Here is an 18,698-nt window from a genome sequence, read left to right as displayed (position 1 = left end):
CATCATTGTTACATTGTCACTTTTGCTAATAAGTTCTGCCATTCCCTCACTTGTGTCCATCATAAATTTATAATCTTCATTGCTCCAGGATCTTGTATTAGGTGGGACATACACCACAACAAAATCTCTCCTCCTTTTCCCTTCTCATTTAATACCCACTTATATAATTTTGGCTACTCTTTTCCCATAGTTAACCTTACTTCTTCAATCCTTAAGTCTTTCCTTACTAAAATCATCACTCCCTCTTCTTGTTTTTGTTTCCTGTCCTTCCTCCATACATCATATTTCCCACTGCCAATACCCAGGGACTCTAATTTACCATCTAACTTCATTTCATCTATTTCCATTATGTCTGGTTCATTTTCTCTTAGTCATTTAACTCCAGCTGTGATGAAATTAACCCATTAACATTAGTGTATGACACCTTCAGTTCATTCCCTCTGTCTCCCTCAGCCTGAAGTACCATTTCTTTAACCTCATGTCCATGACCCTCCAAATGAACCTTTTTATCTTTGCTTCTATCCTGCCCTCATTTTTTTTTCATTGGGTTCTTCCCACTGTTCATTGATTTTTGCTCTTTTTTCTTCTTTTAAATCTTTCCTAATCCTTATATTCTTTGTCTCCTTTTTTTCTAGAGAATTTCCAAGCTCCAGCTTCTTCTGCAGCTACCTGAGACCTAAACTTGACTTTCAGTGGTTGCTACCCTCCTTCAGTATACTTTCCTATTCAGACTACTTCAGTTTTTTCATGAATACTGCTTCCTTTGTTTTGAGCCTCTTTAACTAAATCAACTGCCACACTCCTATCTAGTTTTTCTCTTGCATGTCATATCGGTAAAATCTTTTCTTTAATCACAAATATTACAACACATTTCTTTTTCTCTACTGTATCTCTCACCAACCCTTTCTTTTCCTTTATAACCTTCACCGTTGACTTCTCTTTTTTTCCTTTATTTGTTTCTCCAGAATTTCTTTAAAACTTATCTTTTCTTCCTCTCTTTCAATCTTTCACTTTCTCTATTTTTCACTTATTTTCTTTACATTCTCATTGTTCACCTCAACTTGTTCTTCATATTACATTCAATACCTTTTCATATTTCTCACATTGAAGTTTCAAACATTTGCTATCCTCCTCCAGAACTCTGTCTAACTTCCAATTTTTCAACTTTTTTCCAATAACTCACTTACTGTTTGTTCCATTGCTAGCACTCTCCTGTAAATCAATTTACCTGGCAGTTGCTCCTCTTCTTTTCTGAAGCTAGAAAAATCTATATCACAGCCACTTGATTTCCTGGCTACTGGAGTCAGTTTACATCAGGCTGGCTGACCATTGTCCTCACTTGAGACTTTTCATCAGTCATTTTTTTGTTATTTCTGGACAGCACACTCTAAAGTAGCTCCCTCACCCTACAACACATCCTAGGCATGAACACTCCATTAGATCACATGTGTGGAGCTGCAGAAGAACACACTCGCTGCAACCTCCTGAGATATGTCTTGTCTACACCATGGCCCTGATGCGTGTGTGCACACACTTTATGCATTTGATATTTCATTGAATTCTAAGCTGAACTAGGAGCAAATGAGCAAATATATCAAACATTCATAATATGGTGGGTGTGTGTGTGTGTGTGTGTGTGTGTGTGTGTGTGTGTAGATGCATATAAGATATTTAAGAACAGGTTCCAAGTTAAAGATGAGGTGAACAGGAATACAACAGACTTCCTTTTTCATTTATTGCAATGTTTCACCTTCATAGAAGGCATCATCCGGCAAAAAAATTTGATAAAAACAAGTATGACATTAAAATCATAATAAGATATCCTGATAGGGACACAGAGATTAAAAACACAACAGTAACTAAAAGAGACAGGCAGGCAAGCAGTAACAAAAATGAATAAGCTGTAGTTGATTGATTATTATGTTGTATTGATTTTTATTACTGCTTGCCTGGTTGTCCCTTTTAGTTGCTGTTGTGTTTTTAATCTCTGTGTCCCTATTGTGATATTGTATTATGATTTTTGTCGTATTTATTTTTATCAGATTTTTCAGCCTGATGATGCCTTTTGTGAAGGTGAAACGTTGCAATAAATGAAGAAGGAAGTTTGGTGTATCCCTGTTCACCTTATATATATATATATATATATATATATATATATATATATATATATATATATATATATATATATATATATATATATATATATATATATATATATATATAATTTTTTTTTCCTTTTCTTTTTAATGTTCAATATTAATCATTGTTCTAATTTTGATGAATATTTTTGTTCTGTATAATTATTAATATTCTTACTGTCATCATTAATTTATAGATGTAAGCAGTCACTGAAATTAAGGTAATAGAAAATTGAACAGAACTTTTATCTCTTTTACTTAAAAATTTAAGATGCAAGGAAAACTATCATTATCACTGACCTACCATTAATAATTTTATATTATTTGGCATATCAAGACATGTGGGAGATCATATTCATGTATGATGAGGTTGGTGTATATTGGTTCTATTTGTTATTATTTAACACAGAGCTCATTGTTATACTATACAAAAATCAATAAGGTATATAAAATTAGTGGTAATATTAAAACAAAACCTAAAAATTTCTTATGTTGTGATCCTCAGAACATCTTTTCATGCACCATTCTTTATGGAAGCTCTATCAAAGCCTGCAATTGAGTTTTCTTTTAGTTTTCTCAACCTGCACAAAACTCTGCAATTAATGCAGCACAGTAATGGATTTAAATAATTTCTTCATGCTTTTTACAAAGAAGGAGCTGTGTGTTGTTGAAGTTGCTGGCAGTAATTTCAGGAAGATTGCTTAGCTATATATAAAGTACAAACTGTTCTGATAGTTCACCTTCATTATTTGCAGGTAGTAAAGAGATGACATGAAATTTAATACATAAACTACTTTTATTCTTGATAGTTCTATAATGAAAAATGTATTAAAATCACTAAACTTATTTTTTTTTCTGTGAGAGGTGCCACATCATTTTTAATTTTTGGGTAATTAATTCCCAACTAAAAATCCCTTAAAAGCCTTTATCAGGAGAAAAGAAATAGCTGTAAGGATTGTATAGTCAATCAGCAAGAAGAATTATAACATCCTGACATTTCTTTTCCTTTGCAGATGAAGTGTTTTTCTTAGAAGAACCCTCCACCTCCAAATTTACCAGTAATTCCTCCAATTCCTTTACTCAGACCACCAAATACATTTCCAACTTTTCCAGCCACATTTCCTGCCACATTTGATACCTGAAATGAAAATAATGTTATAAGATGATAATTATAACACACATAGTTATATGAAATGTTATTAAATTTGATTCTATGCTTGATTGTGTGTTTGTGGTTCCATGGTTTTTTTTCTGTGAAGTGCAAAATTTTTGCCATCAACCCTTGTTAAAAATCCATTCACTGGTCATGATCACACTGATCAGTAAAAGAACAAAATTTTCCCATGACTGATTTGCAACTATATGAAATACCTGTGCCACATTCTTATTTACTGTGGTCTGACTTTTGATACCTCTATTTATGATGAATCTATTGTAACACTAATCAGGTTTATCATGATAAATACACTAATCAGGTATATCATGATAAATATTAAGTTATGTAGGAATATAAATTTAGCTTACTGGAATATAGGTGTTATTTATTGAAAAGTAAGGTGGATTCAGAGGGACTTTACCAAATACAAAAGTTTGCCATGCATGAAGGAGTCAGGAACCTATCACAGTAGATAAGTGTGGACAATAAGTTACTGTCAGTAATACTGCTGTAAAATGTTTCTGTATTATTTGTGTTATCATTAACATCATTAGACACTTTTTTTCTTAGTCAACCTTCCTCCTTTCTTAGTTAATATTCTTTCAACCTTTAGCCAACTGAAGTTTACATCCTGGATGTGATGAAACTGCATTTCTAAATATTTTTTCATAGTAGTGAACAGCCTCATATAATAAAGAAATGCTATTAAATAACACTTATTGCAGGTATAGGACCATGCTGTCCCAAAAATACAGGTTATTATGCATCAATCAATAAATGGTAAAACTAACCTTAGCAACATAATTGGCAGGATCCTCTCCAAGTGTTTGGCTAAGTTGAGCTGTGACCTTTGGCTTCTTCTCCATATCATCTTCAATTCCTGTTTCTGGATAGTCCCTAAAGAACAAGGATATTCCATTAGTAGGACAAAGTATTGTTTTCACCTTTTTCAGTTCTGAGAAGAAAACTGAAAAGCCCACATAAAATTTAATATCTGATTAATTGCATTAGTTTATTAGAAAAAATAAGGACAAGAACACGCTTTTTTTTATTTTATTTATTTTTTTTTATCCCCTTACCAAACCATTCAATATCCATATCAGTCATAGCTCAGGTGGTAATATGTCTGGTGGTAAACCATATCAAGTGAAGACTTCTGTTTCAGATCCACGATCTTTTATACGGAATTCTGAAAACCTAAAGATTCTTAAAAAAAAAAAAAAAAAAAAAAAAATCATGGATGTTTTCTTCATATCATACCCAGCATCTGATACCATATATTGATACTGATGACCAGAAATTGGCCTTTTATTGTATCACTGTATAAATTTCCTATCTTAAAGATAAACTGTAAAAAGTGAATTACTCTAACTCAATTAAGGAGTTGTGAGTTGAGCTAATTGACTTGAATTATTGCCATCAGTATCATCACCACCACCATTAGTGTTGTTCTCCACAGTCAGATGTTTAGTAGCCTGCCTAAACAAATCACTCCTATTGTATTGAAATTGTTCATAATCATGAAAGCCCATTAAGTCTTTATGATTAACAGGACAGTGGAAAAAGAATTTACAAACTTAATGGGAACTGGAATTAAGTTACTGTTGTCACTGCTCATCATAAAGAATGTACAGTATGTGGTCATTTATGATGTGTTGTAGTCTAAGCAAGTTGTCATCATAATGGACTGTAATTGCAGTGAGTCACTCTTGTTTATTGTTCAGTTTAAAAGTAAAACATAAGAGAAAACCTGATGATTTTGCTCATCTTTCATGACTCAGGCCTGTTAGCCATGTTGACATAAATGAGTTTCATGATCATCTAATGCTACAATACAAGAGTAAGCAACTTCAACAGACTACTGAGCATCTGACTGTGAAGGAGAGTGGCAATGGTGTTGAATAATGATTACAGTGATGCTTTGTTCATTTAATTTTATTCAAAGCATTGTTTTTGTTGACCTTCTCTATCAGTTAGCTATGATCAATAATAAAAAGATAAATTATTATTTACTGATCTTATGCTTTAATTTTATCTATTTACCAAAAATTACTCTGAAAATCTGCCATTTAAAAATTACAAAGTCCCAAATATATATATATATATATATATATATATATATATATATATATATATATATATATATATATATATATATATATATATATATATATATATATATATATATATATATATATATATGCACCAAAAAAAGGCAACAAAATTCTGAGTCAGTGCATCATCCAGCTAGTATGATCTGGTTGGATGGGAGAGTAGAGCACTTATATCTGACCTGGCAACTCAAGATAGATGGTGGCCATGGGCACATTCACACTTTAATGGTTTTAGTATAGATTTGATAGTTGAATGATAAGATGTTTTTTGTTTGTGGCTCCCCAAGTTAACTTCTGCAAGTTACTGTTACATATCTTTCCATATCGCCCACCAGTGGCTACTAAATTGCCTATTACTGGTAATGAGATAACATCTGTTGCTGCCATGTGCTGAGGAATAAAAACATCTAAGAAGTAATTAGAATTGGTAGTTACAAAGAAAATTGTATATTGGTGGGTCAAGAGGTTCAGAAATGGCAGCCATACTGTCTATCATAGAGCACAGAGTGAGGCCTGGGTTAGGAAAGAAGATTGCACAGCGAACCTTGAACATTGCGAAAAGATAAGCTGAATGTAATCTTCCCCTAACAGGAAGGGAATTGAAAGAAAAGAACCCCTTGGTAGTGGATCTTTGAAATTTGTATGACATAATGATGTTGGTCACATCTCTGAACCTCTTGACCCAGTACGCAGTTCTCTCTCTACTTCCAATAATACCAATTATTTCTAAGATGTTTTTATGCCTCGCCACAAGGCAACCACAGACACTATTTCTTCACAAGTGATAGGCAGTTTAGTAGCCACTGGCAGGTGATATGGAGAGATATGTAACAGTAACTTGTGGAAGTCAACTTGGGAAACCACTCACAAAAAACATCTTATCACTCAGTTGTCAAATCTATACTAAGATCATTAATGTGTGAGTGTACCCAAGGCTATTGTCTGTCTTGAATTGACAGGTCAGATATTATCAGTGCTCCGTTCTCCCATCCAACCTGATCAAATTATTTGAATGGCATGCAAACGCTGACACCGACTCAAGATTTTGTCATCTTTTTCGGCACTGACTGTGTGTGTGTGTGTGTATATATATATATATATATATATATATATATATATATATATATATATATATATATATATATATATATATATATATATATATATATATATATAGGGATGTCCCTTTCTCTTAAACAATGAGCAACTTAAAACATCTTCCTACCACTCTTAGCACCATAATAGTTAAATGTACATTCTATATTTATATGGGCTAACCCTTGTTACCTAATGGCACTCCTCCAAGCCAGACAAGTATTCATAATCCTTAATGTTTTTTCTTTTCTTTTTTATACTTTTTACCTAATTCTCAGTCCCAAGTCTGTTCCTTAGTACTTTATAATGTTAAACTGTCTCTGACAACAGCAATACATATAACTCATCATGCTCTTGACACCACCATCTTAACCAATCCAAGTTTCACTAACATAAATCATTGCACTACTCAATGATGATGGGTAGTCAGTGTTAGAATATGGATTAGCTCCATAAATTTTTCATTCCCTCCTAATCCTTGCTATAGAGCAAACTTTTGTTCCATTCTCTTGCAGTAATCATATTTCCTGCAAACTAAACTGCTAAAACCAATTGCACTAATCTGATTATCTGTATATGTGATACACAAACTCCTCTTTACTAGTTATTTTCTTATAATATAAAAAACTGCCCCAACATATCTTACTATATAACAGTCTTACATTTTTAACATATCTCTCTTCCTCATCTAGTCTTCTTCATCTTTGCTCATATGTTCTACATTACAAGAGAGATCACTGATAAAGCTTACAACCTATTTCCCATATTTTTCTTGGTAATTCCATTGCCACCCTTTATTGTCTCCCTTTTACTTATATTTTAGTGTTAAAATTTATAATTAAATGTATTTTGGAATCAGTTTATATTTTATCTAGTACATCCTCTCAAAATTATCTGAATCATTGTCTTATGCATTATAACTAATCTTTTTATATTAGAAATCTCAACTTCAAGCTTTTTGTTTATACTGTACATGAGGTCCCTTTCACACAGGGTCATCTATCACTGCTACTTGATGGCATGTGAGTAGCACTTCAGCAGCACTACTCATGTGTGTTGGATGGCACTTTTAATGCTAAGAGCCTTTCACATGGGACCACTTTTCAATGCTGCTGAATGGCATGTATTTACCTAGTTGTATTTACCTAGTTGTATAGTACAGGGTCCGAGCCAAAGCTCAATTAGTCCTGTCTCCATACCTGAATTTGTCCAATCTGTCTTTAAACATGTGCACACTCTTTGCCGCAACCACCTCTTTAAGTTATTCCATATTTCAACCGTTCGATGCGGAAAGCTGTATTTCTTAATATCTCCCAAATCCCATATCTTAATATCTCTTCTTTAATTTCTTCATATGTCCCCTTGTACGTCTATCTCCTTCCTCCACTTTTACAACTAGGTCATCTCTGTCTATCTTCTCCATGCCATTTACTAATTTGAACATTGTTATCAGGTCTCCTCTTTCCCTTCTTTCTTGCAGTGTTGGTAATCCAATTTCTTCCAGTCTTTCCTCGTAACTTAGGTCTTCCAATTCAGGTATCATTTTCGTAGCTGTTCTTTGTATTCTTTCCAAAGAACAGCTACGAAAATGATACCTGAATTGGAAGACCTAAGTTACGAGGAAAGACTGGAAGAAATTGGATTACCAACACTGCAAGAAAGAAGAGAAAGAGGAGATCTGATAACAATGTTCAAATTAGTAAATGACATGGAGAAGATAGACAGAGATGACCTAGTTGTAAAAGTGGAGGAAGGAGATAGACGTACAAGGGGACATATGAAGAAATTAAAGAAGAGTCATTGTTTGGGAGATATTAAGAAATACAGCTTTCCGCATCGAACGGTTGAAATATGGAATAACTTAAAAGAAGAGGTGGTTGCAGCAAAGAGTGTGCACATGTTTAAAGAGAGATTGGACAAATTCGGGTATGGAGACAGGACTAATTGAGCTTTGGCTCGGACCCTGTACTATACAACTAGGTAAATACATGCCATGTGAGCAGCACTTCAGTACTGCTACTCTGAAGAATCAGTGGTGCTGCTAATGCATGTTTGAACTTCTGCTTAAGGCAACACTGAACATTATTTGACAATACTGAACATTATTTTAGCACCACATATATGCTGCTAAAATAATAACATGGCTGCAGCCTCATGTGAAATCTGCAACTGAATGCTGGGTATTGTCATGAGCATTACTTTTTTGTCATAGCAAAAGCAACTGTGTGCTAATGCACATCTGCAGTGTTACTTTCTGCAGTTGTAGCTGCATGTGAAGGCTTCAATTTATCTCCACTATTTATGAGTAGTGGTGCTGCTAAATGGCCTAATGTAAAAAGCGGCCTAAAACACTTCACAAGCACCTTGCTTTATTATCATTTGTTGATTTTTACCATATAAAGTTTTTTATCCAGTCACATTTATGTTGGCTTTTATTTTCATTTTTTTTTTTCATAACACAAATAAGCTGAACAGTCATGCAAAACATATATTTTGGATTCAAAAGGTGCAGTCAGCAATCAGAGTGGCTTTGCTATCTGTCCTGCAAATGCTGAAACATTGGAACAATATATATCACAACAAAAACATTTCTACTGAGAATTTAGAACACCTCTATATTCATCAGAACTGGATAGATAATGCATTGACTGACTCTACATAAAGCTTCATTGAAATTTTCTACTTTACTGCAAAAAGGTATTTCTCTATAAAATATGTAAATTCTTAAACTCTTTGGCTCTTTGCTTTTGCTTCCTTCCCATACCATAACTCTCAAAGACAATCTTTAAAATATTCTGATGAACTCTCAATCACCTTTCTAAAAAACAAAAACACTCCATATAACTTCATACCATTTGAAGCATTTTTTTTCCCTATTATGATGCATAAAACATGAAACCTTTAAAGGCAGAAAAAAAAAAAAAATATGAGAAAAATAGGAGCATAAATACTGGAAATAAATTGAAGGACCAGCTGAGTGGAAAATGAGAACAGACACTATTAATGTAGAAGTATATATATATATATATATATATATATATATATATATATATATATATATATATATATATATATATATATATATATATATATATATATATACAGTAAAATCCCTCTCATCCGGCATTCAAGTGTCCGGCAGCTTCAAGTATCCGGCACATTTTTCCCCGAGCCTTAAAATCAATAAAAAATCAATGTGTACTCGTAAAATCGATTAAAATTCCCGCGCGAGGCATACTTTGTCCCCTCGCCACCAGAGTGCACTGCTTCGCGCCACCCGCAGCCCACTGCACTGTGTTTACTCAGTGACTCAGTCCCGCGTGTGCATTGTTTATCGCCTGACGCCTTCATCATGCCTAAAGTTGTAGAAAAGAGGAAGTGTGTTGTGCTTACACTTAAGCAGAAGGTAGATATTTGTCGACGATTAGAGAGAGGTGAAAGCAGACAGCAACTAATGGCGGAATATGGTGTGGGCTCATCAACTATTTATGACATTAAATCCCAAATGAAGAAGTTGGGGGATTACATGAAAGCCACCGACACACCAAAGGCAGCGGAAAATCGTCACACACTGCAGTATCATCATGGTGAAATGATGGACAAAGTGTTATACGAGTGGTTCAGCTTGAAAAGATCAGGAGTAGTCATAATTACAGGCCCAATGCTACAACTGTGTGTTGGTGAGTGTGAGGTGGCAGCGCGGGTGACGATGCGCGGCACGGCGATCAGCTGATCTTTGTTATGGTAAGATGCGTGAGTGCAGGGTGGTGATTGTGGACATAATTTCACTTCTATTTAAGTATCCGGCATGTCGGCGGTCCTGTTGATGCCGGATAAGAGGGATTTTACAGTATATATATATATATATATATATATATATATATATATATATATATATATATATATATATATATATATATATATATATATATATATATATGTATATAAAACGTTGTTAATGGCTATGAAAGCAGCCCTTAAATACACTGATGAAGGTAAGCTGATAGAGTATGCAGTTTCTATGGTACAATCAAAGCTAGAGTATGTTACAGAAAAGTGTTCACTACATTTGAGAAGAACAAAGCAAAGATACATTGAGTAACCATAGAAAAACAATAGACACCAAATCTGACAGATGCATCTTACAAAACACTGATAAAGGTAATAATGATTATGTAATCACTCATATATAAGAAGCTAAACTGATGTACTGAATTAAAAACATGCTTACTTTGATTATCTATAGTAGGATTTTTAGGTAAAAAATTTATGGACTTGAAAATGAATATTGAGTCAGTTAGGAGTACAGGATAAAACAAGTGATATTGATGAAACCAAAGAAAAGATAGGCCTGAAAATTATATGAAATAATTCATCATATCATCAGAATAGTTGGAGAGATATATATAAAAGATAACCTTTTTGTGATTATAAAAGCAGACTTAGTCATCATGAGAACATGCTGAGAAAACTGAAAACCAAAACTGGAGCAGGCAGTTGTAGTACAGTTCCCTCATTCAAAGAGTTACACAAAAATTAAGATAAATACTGAGAGTGACAATGGCAGTAAACATGATACGAATGATGTCACCTGAAGAAGGATTTAATTTTTCTTATTCAGTTTTCTAAAAAAAAATATATATATATATATATATATATATATATATATATATATATATATATATATATATATATATATATATATATATATATATATATATATACACAGTGGAACCTCGGTTTTTGAACTTAATTAGTTCCCAAATGCCGTTCAAAATCAGAAATGTTCGAAAACCAAAACTATTTTCCCCATAGGAATCCATGTAAAATAGATTAATCCATTCTCAGACCACCATGTCTTAGTGAGTAATGACTGACATTCCCAATGCTCAGATGGCTGCTCCACAATATCTCCAAATTAGAAATTTTTTTATCCAGAAAGGATGTATTGAATGAACTTAGTGATACATAACTATGAAAAGATATTGTTTAGACCATGCAGGCATTCTCTTTGTCACCAATCAAGTGAGAGAAGCCTAACAGTGACACAGAAGAGCAACCCACTCACTGGCAATATGAAGGTGATCATAACACTTAGACATCTTGCTGCTGGGAAAAGCTACTGGGAAAATGCAGTTGTGCAGCAGTGATGATGTTGTGGATCATAGAGAGAGAGCCACAAGAGGCTCAGGACTACTCCTGAATGCTGAATCTTGTTTGCTTACATTGAAGTTCTTCATCGGGATCACATTTAACTTATTTCAAAGATTGAAATGCTGTCTTACCCTCTGTGTCTCTCCTCCAAATATATAAAAACAAAAGAAATATTTATAGAAACTATAAATTAAAAATAAATAGCAGCTTTTGCTACTGTAGCATTTGAAATCAAGTAACTTTGTTCAAAAACCGAATCATGGTACGGCAACCGAAGCAACTGTGAGTTAGAAATTTTGTTCGAAAACCGAATTGTTCAGTAACCAAAGTTCAACTATATATATATATATATATATATATATATATATATATATATATATATATATATATATATATATATATATATATATATATATATATAAAATCTTTTAAATTGGTGATGTGATCAAGTGAAGATGGAATTTCTTTTTCTTGTCGGGAGAATGATGGAAAAAGATGAATATATGACTGCATGCACGCGCACACACACACACATACACACACACACACACACACACACACACACACACACACACACACATATTGACAAGTAAACAAGCAGCGATCCAAGCTCCAGCAGAGAAAGATTTTGTTTGACCACAGCCACCACTAGGAGCCTAGAATGTGTTCCCAGGTAGGAGCTATGCTCAAGTAGAGTTGTTCTGTCTCCAGAAATAAGAAAAATAAGGGAAAATTTAACTAATAACAGATGTAATAAAATGAGTAAAAGTTCCAGCAAGGCAGACACCATAGGTGGGAGTGGAATGTTGCCAATGGGGTCACCATTCCCAGGATTTGAGGAAGATAATGAACTACATGATAAAATGCAAGGAAGGAAAGTGGCTTTGATGGAAGGGATGATCAGTAACCTCATTCAAAAATTGAAAAAAAATGGAAAAAAAAACATGACCTGGAAGAGGAAAACAAAGTCACTGTTCCTCTAAATCTATTAACAGTGGTGTTCCTCAGGGTTCTGTCCTGTGACCCACTCTCTTCCTATCATTCATAAATGATCTTCTAAACCAAACTTCTTGTTCAATCCATTCATGCACTGATGATACCACCCTGCACTTTTCCACGTCTTTTCATATATGTCCAACTCTTCAGGAAGTAAGCAGTTCCTGCAGGGAAGCCACAGAATACCTGACTTCTGATCTCTCTAAAATTTCTATTGCATTTGCAATAATGTTTGTGGTGTATATAAATTATATGGTGGAAAATGTATCCAGCTATGTGAGTCTTTTTGCTGATGATGCAAAACTTATGAGAAGAGTGAAGGGAACAGAAGATTGTGAAGAATTACAAAGAGATATAGACAAGGTGTGGGAGTGGAGCAACAGATGGCAAATGGGATTTAACTATGGTAAGTGTAAAAAGATGGAATTTGGAAAAAGTAACAGAAGGTGTAGCTATAACTATAAGATGGGAAATGAAACAATAAATAAGACAAGATAAAAAGATCTGGGAGTGATTTTCTCAGAGAATTTATCACCAGAAAAACATATTAACAAGATAACAGTGAAACTCTCAGCCTACTAAGAAACATAAGAGTTGCCTTTGCTTATCTGGATATAGAAATGATGAAAATAATCACCACAATGATATGTCCAAGATTAGAATATGCAGCAGTAATTTGGTCACCACATGAAAAAAAGCACATAAAGTTGGAAGGAATACAGAGAGAAGCAACAAAGATGATAACAGAATTGTAAGATTTGTCATATGAAGAGCGACCAGCTAGAATGCAACTCCCAACCTTGGAAAAGAGACGAGAGAGAGGTGACTTGATTGCTTTGTACAGTTTGCTGAGTGGGATGCAAAAACTAGATAGGGAACATCTCTTTATAATGATTTTTTTTCAGACTGTCTTTGTTCATCCTTCAGAATCTTCACATAATCATTTCTTGCTTGTTTGTAATTATTCCACAGGTTAATTCTTTTACTTTTCCTCCATTTTTTCCATGTATCCTCTTTTGTCTTTCTTGCTGCTTTGCATCTTTTATTAAACCACTCTTTTTTACCAGCTATTACTGTCTGCTTTTTAGGCACAAACTTTTTTTCACGCTCTTTATATATTTAAAAAAATTCATCCCACTTCTCTTGGACCCCTGTAGCTTTATGGAATCCAGCCCATCTCTCCTCTTGAAAAAACTTCCTCATGTTATCAAAGTCTGCCTTACAGTAGTTTAATCTCCCAGCATGGTGTTCTTCATTCCTTTGATTCTCTATTTCCTCATTTATATTGAATTCTATGGTAGCGTGGTCACTTTTGGCTAATGGGCACCCTATGTGAACATTCTCAATTCCTTCTGGTTCCTTACTAAATAACAGATCTAGTCTTGATATTTCTCCATCTTTTCCAAATCTTGTATCTCCTTTTATCCATTGAGTTAATATATTATCCATTGCCAGCTGTAATAATTTATTTCCCCAAGATGATTCTGTTCCCTCTGTGTGCCACTGTTCCCAACAAACCTCCTTACAGTTAAAGTCTCCCATCATGATCAATTTATTACCACTTAGCACTTTCTCTGTTCAGTTCACTGTGTCTTTTATCATTATTTCATATTTTTCATTTGACCAGGCATTGTTTTTTGGTGGTACGTACATCACTATGTATTGCCTCTTTTTGCCTTGTGTATTTTCCACTCCAATTTTTATTGCCTCAGCTAATCTGTTGCCATATTCTATTTCAACCATCTCTAAGCTTTTTGTAACTAGAAACATTACTCCTCCTCCTTCCTTATATGTTCTACTTCTTTTCCATAAATTATATTGATTTTTCCCAATGTTCTTTACCTCTAGCTCATCATATAATTTTATTTCTGTGAGGCCCATTATATCAGGACTTTTCTCATTTAAATAAACATTTAATTCTCTTAATTCTGAGATGAGTCCATTAATGTTTGTGTAAGCTACCTTCAAAATGCCTTTTTTTCTCCTTAGCTTGTTTCCCTGTTCTCCCTCCTGTTCAGGTACCACTTCCTCACTTTCATGTCCAACACCCTCCAATAGAATATCTCCTGCTCTTCGGATCTCTCCTCATTTTTTTGCCTTTACTTCCTCCCTCATTTCAATTAGCTCTTTTCTTTCCTTTTCATTTAAGTCTCTTCTCAGCCATATGTTTTTTGTTACCTCGTCTTTAACTTATTTGCAAGCCCCTGTCAGAGCCTCCTCAGTTTCCTTCTGTGATTTAAATTTTATCCTTATGGGTCTGTGCTCTTCACCTGTAAATTTCCCAACTCTGGTATTCTTTCACTTCATCAACCAGACATCTTCCCTCCTCTTGTACCTTTCCCACCACTTTGTTTACTATCTCTTTCAGCTCTTTCACTCTTACAGCTTTGTTGATTTCCTTAATTTCCTTAACCCCAAAGACAATTATGCATTTCTTTTTGTCAACTGTCTCTCTTACAAGAGACTCATTTGTCTTGATAACATTTACCATCTTCTGTGTTATTTTGGCCTCATTTAATTGTTCTATTATTTTCTCAAAGTTTACTGCCTCTCCTTGTATGATCTCTTGCTCACTCATTTGTTTCTCCAACTTATCTACTTTCCTCTCAAACTTTACCTTATCTCCTTCTTGGAGCTTTTTCCATGCATCTTGCCTTTCACTTAATTGCACTACAGTTTTGGCACTTCCTTCCACTTTATTACTGCATTCCTTAATTTCTATCTCCAGAGCGTTGCACCGATTTCTTAGCTCTATGTTTTCGGCTCTCAATCCCTTTAGTTCTTTAATTTGGCTTACCTGGGTCTCTTCCATAGCTCCAAATCTCTCCATCAGTTTTTCCATGTCACTTTCCAGGGCCAACACTCTTCTTAGCCATGGTTTTGTGCTAACCTCAGTCACTGGAACAAAACCCCGAGTTGTTGTTTTCTCCCACTGCCGACTCATCGCTTGGCATAAACAAACCACTTCGGTTCGGCTCCATTTTCTCCTTCTAATTTTCTTTCAACTCTGCTTTTAGAATCACCTCTACCTTTTTCCTACTTCATCATGGAGACAGAAACAGTACTGCTCCAAACTCCCTATACCACAACTGGCTTATCTTGGTGATTGCAGAGCTGCTATCCGTGCATCCTTCCAGCTTGGCTGCTCAGGTGTATTTACCTAGTTGTGTTTTACAGGAAAAGAGCTATGATTGTGCTGTCCTTTCTCCATATCTATAAGCATCCAGCTTAACTTAAAATTCATGAATATTTTTTGCTTGTGCCACTGTTCCATCTAAGTTGTTCCATATTTCTATGCTTCTATTTGGGAAACCATATTTCTTGCCATCTCTTCTACTTGCTGTTTTCTTCAATTTCACTCCATGTCCTCTTGTATCTCTTGAGTCCTACACAAATAAGTCTTCTTTGTCAACTTGATCCTTACCCTTTAAAGCTCTGTATATAGCAATCAGGTCTCCTCTTTCTCTTCTCTCTTGTAATGATGGAAGCTTCAATCTCCTTGATCTTTCTTCACAGGTTAAATCTCTTAAACTTGGTACCAATTTGGTTCCAGGTTTTTGGATCCTTTCTATTTTCCTTATTTCCTTTTTATCATGGGGTGACCAAATAATTGTGGCATATTCCAGTTTTGGTCAAATCACATATTCCATCAACTTTTTCATCATCTCTTCATTCATGTAAGCAAATGCCCCTTTCATCTTTCTTAGTAACTCATAGGTTTCCCCAACTATTTTGTTTACATGTTTTTCTGATGATAAATTATCACTGATTGTAATTCCCAAGTCTTTTTCTTCTTTGGTTTTCTTAATTTCCACTTCTCCCATGGTGTAGGAACTTGTCAATCTTCTTTTGCTTTTTCCTAATTCCATCACCTTACATTGTGTGTGTGTGTATTTACCTAGTTGTATTTACCTAGTTGTGCTTTATGGGAAAAGAGCTATGCTCATGCTGTCCCATCTCCATATCTTTTAATATCCAACTTAGCCTCGAATCCATGTATACTTTCTGCATTTACTATCTCCTTATCCAGACTGTTCCATACATCAAAACTTATGTATGGGAAACTATACTTTTTGACATCTCTTCTACAAGCACTCCTCCTCAGCCTCTTTCCATGTCCTCTAGTGTCCCATGTATCCCAGACCATTAAGTTGCTCCTGTTCACCTCCTCTACTCCCTCATATGCTTTATATACTGCAATCTTCTCTCCTCTTTTCCAACATTGGTAGATGTATCCTCGCCAGTCTCTCTTCATATGACAAGTCCCTGATACTTGGTACCATCTTTGTAGCTGCTCTCTGAACTCTCTCCAACTTCCTTATATCCTTTTTCTTGTATGGTGACCACACTACTCCTGCATATTCTTCTCAACAAGTTATAGGTTTCTCCTGTAATTTTGCTAATGCGTCTCTCCAGGGTCAGGTTCCCAGTCACTGTAACACCAAGATCCTTCTCCTCTTCTGCTCCACTCAACCTTACACCATTCAACACATAATTTCCTTTTACTCTTCTTGTACTTTTTTCCAAATTCTATTACTTTACAACTCTTGAAATTAAATTCCATTTCCCATCTATAACTCCACTCTGATATCTTGTTCAGGTCTTCTTGTAATGTTCCACAGTCCTCTGCACTCTCAACGTTCTTCAGCAACTTTGCATCATCTGCAAAAAGGCTCATGTAGCTGTTTACACTCTCCGTCATATAATTTATATAAACTGCAAACATGATTGGTGTGTGTGTCTGTGTGTGTGTGTGTGTATTTACTTAGTTGTATTTAAATAGTTGTATAGTATAGGGTTCGAGCCAAAGCTAAATTAGTCCTGTCTCCATACCCGAATTTATCTAATCTCTCTTTAAACATGTGCACACTCTTTGCCGCAACCACTTCTTCTTTCAAGTTATTCCATATTTCAACCGTTCGATGCGGAAAGCTGTATTTTTTAATATCTCCCAAACAATGACTCTTCTTTAATTTCTTCATATGTCCCCTTGTACATCTATCTCCTTCCTCCACTTTTACAACTAGGTCATCTCTGTCTATCTTCTCCATGTTGTTTATTAATTTGAACATTGTTATCAGGTCTCCTCTTTCCCTTCTTTCTTGCAGTGTTGGTAATCCAATTTCTTCCAGTCTTTCCTCGTAACTTAGGTCTTCCAATTTGGGTATCATTTTCGTAGCTGTTCTTTGTATCCTTTCCAATTTCTTTATATCTTTCTTCTTGTGTGGAGACCATACCACTGCTGCATATTCCAGTTTGGGGCGTATCATGTGTGTTATAATTTTCTTCATCATTTCTTTGTCTAGGTAATTAAATGCCACCCTGATATTTGCTAGCAAATTATATGTAGAGCCAAATATTCCATTGATGTGTTTTTCTGGTGATAGCGTGTCTTGAATTATTACTCCCAAGTCTTTTTCTTCTTTGCTTCTTGGTATTGTGATTCCTCCCATCTTATACTCCCATGAAGGTCTCCTTTTACTTCTTCCCATCTCCATTACATGGCACTTCTTTATATTAAATTTTAATTTCCATCGTCTACTCCATTCATAAATTCTATCAATATCCCTCTGTAGTTCCTCACAATCCTCTTGATTCTTTATTACTTTCATCAACTTTGCATCATCTGCAAACATGTTAATGTAGCTATTTAAACCCACCGTCATATCATTTATATAGACCTGAAACATTATAGGTGCCAACACAGACCCTTGTGGTATTCCGCTTGTTACTTCGCACCAACTTGATTTATTATCTCTGATTACTGTACTCATTTCCCTACCTTGGAGATAATCCTTCATCCACTTAAGTATTTTTCCTTTTAGCCCTCCTCGATGTTCCAGTTTCCATATGAGACTTTTATGTGGAACTGTATCAAAAGTTTTTTTTCAGATCTAAATAGACTGCATCAACCCAACCATCTCTCTCTTGTAGTTTATCTATTACTCTTGTATAAAAGCTCAGTAAGTTTGTTACGCAAGATCTCTCTTTCCTGAAACCGAATTGTTTTTCTGTTATTATATTTTCTTGTTCAAGATATTGCAC

General features: G+C 34.6%; 1 protein-coding gene across 3 annotated transcripts in view; it reads right to left on the bottom strand.

Moving 5' to 3' along the window:
- Nucleotides 1–2,224: 2,224 nt before the first annotated feature.
- Nucleotides 2,225–18,698, bottom strand: part of LOC135101658 (calcium-dependent secretion activator-like) — a 503,368-nt gene continuing 486,894 nt past the window's right edge. For all 3 annotated transcript variants that reach the window (XM_064005957.1, XM_064005958.1, XM_064005959.1), the window contains 2 exons: nt 4,086–4,191; nt 2,225–3,276 (listed from right to left, as the gene is read on the bottom strand). In XM_064005957.1, the coding sequence (XP_063862027.1) occupies nt 3,166–3,276; nt 4,086–4,191 (217 nt within the window). In that variant the 3' untranslated portion in view covers nt 2,225–3,165. The remainder of the gene's footprint in view (nt 3,277–4,085; nt 4,192–18,698) is intronic.

The sequence above is a fragment of the Scylla paramamosain genome, chromosome 6 (genome assembly GCF_035594125.1).
Source record: "Scylla paramamosain isolate STU-SP2022 chromosome 6, ASM3559412v1, whole genome shotgun sequence".
In the NCBI taxonomy this organism is placed as follows: domain Eukaryota; kingdom Metazoa; phylum Arthropoda; class Malacostraca; order Decapoda; family Portunidae; genus Scylla; species Scylla paramamosain.
This window is presented reverse-complemented; position numbering and strand designations above follow the sequence as displayed.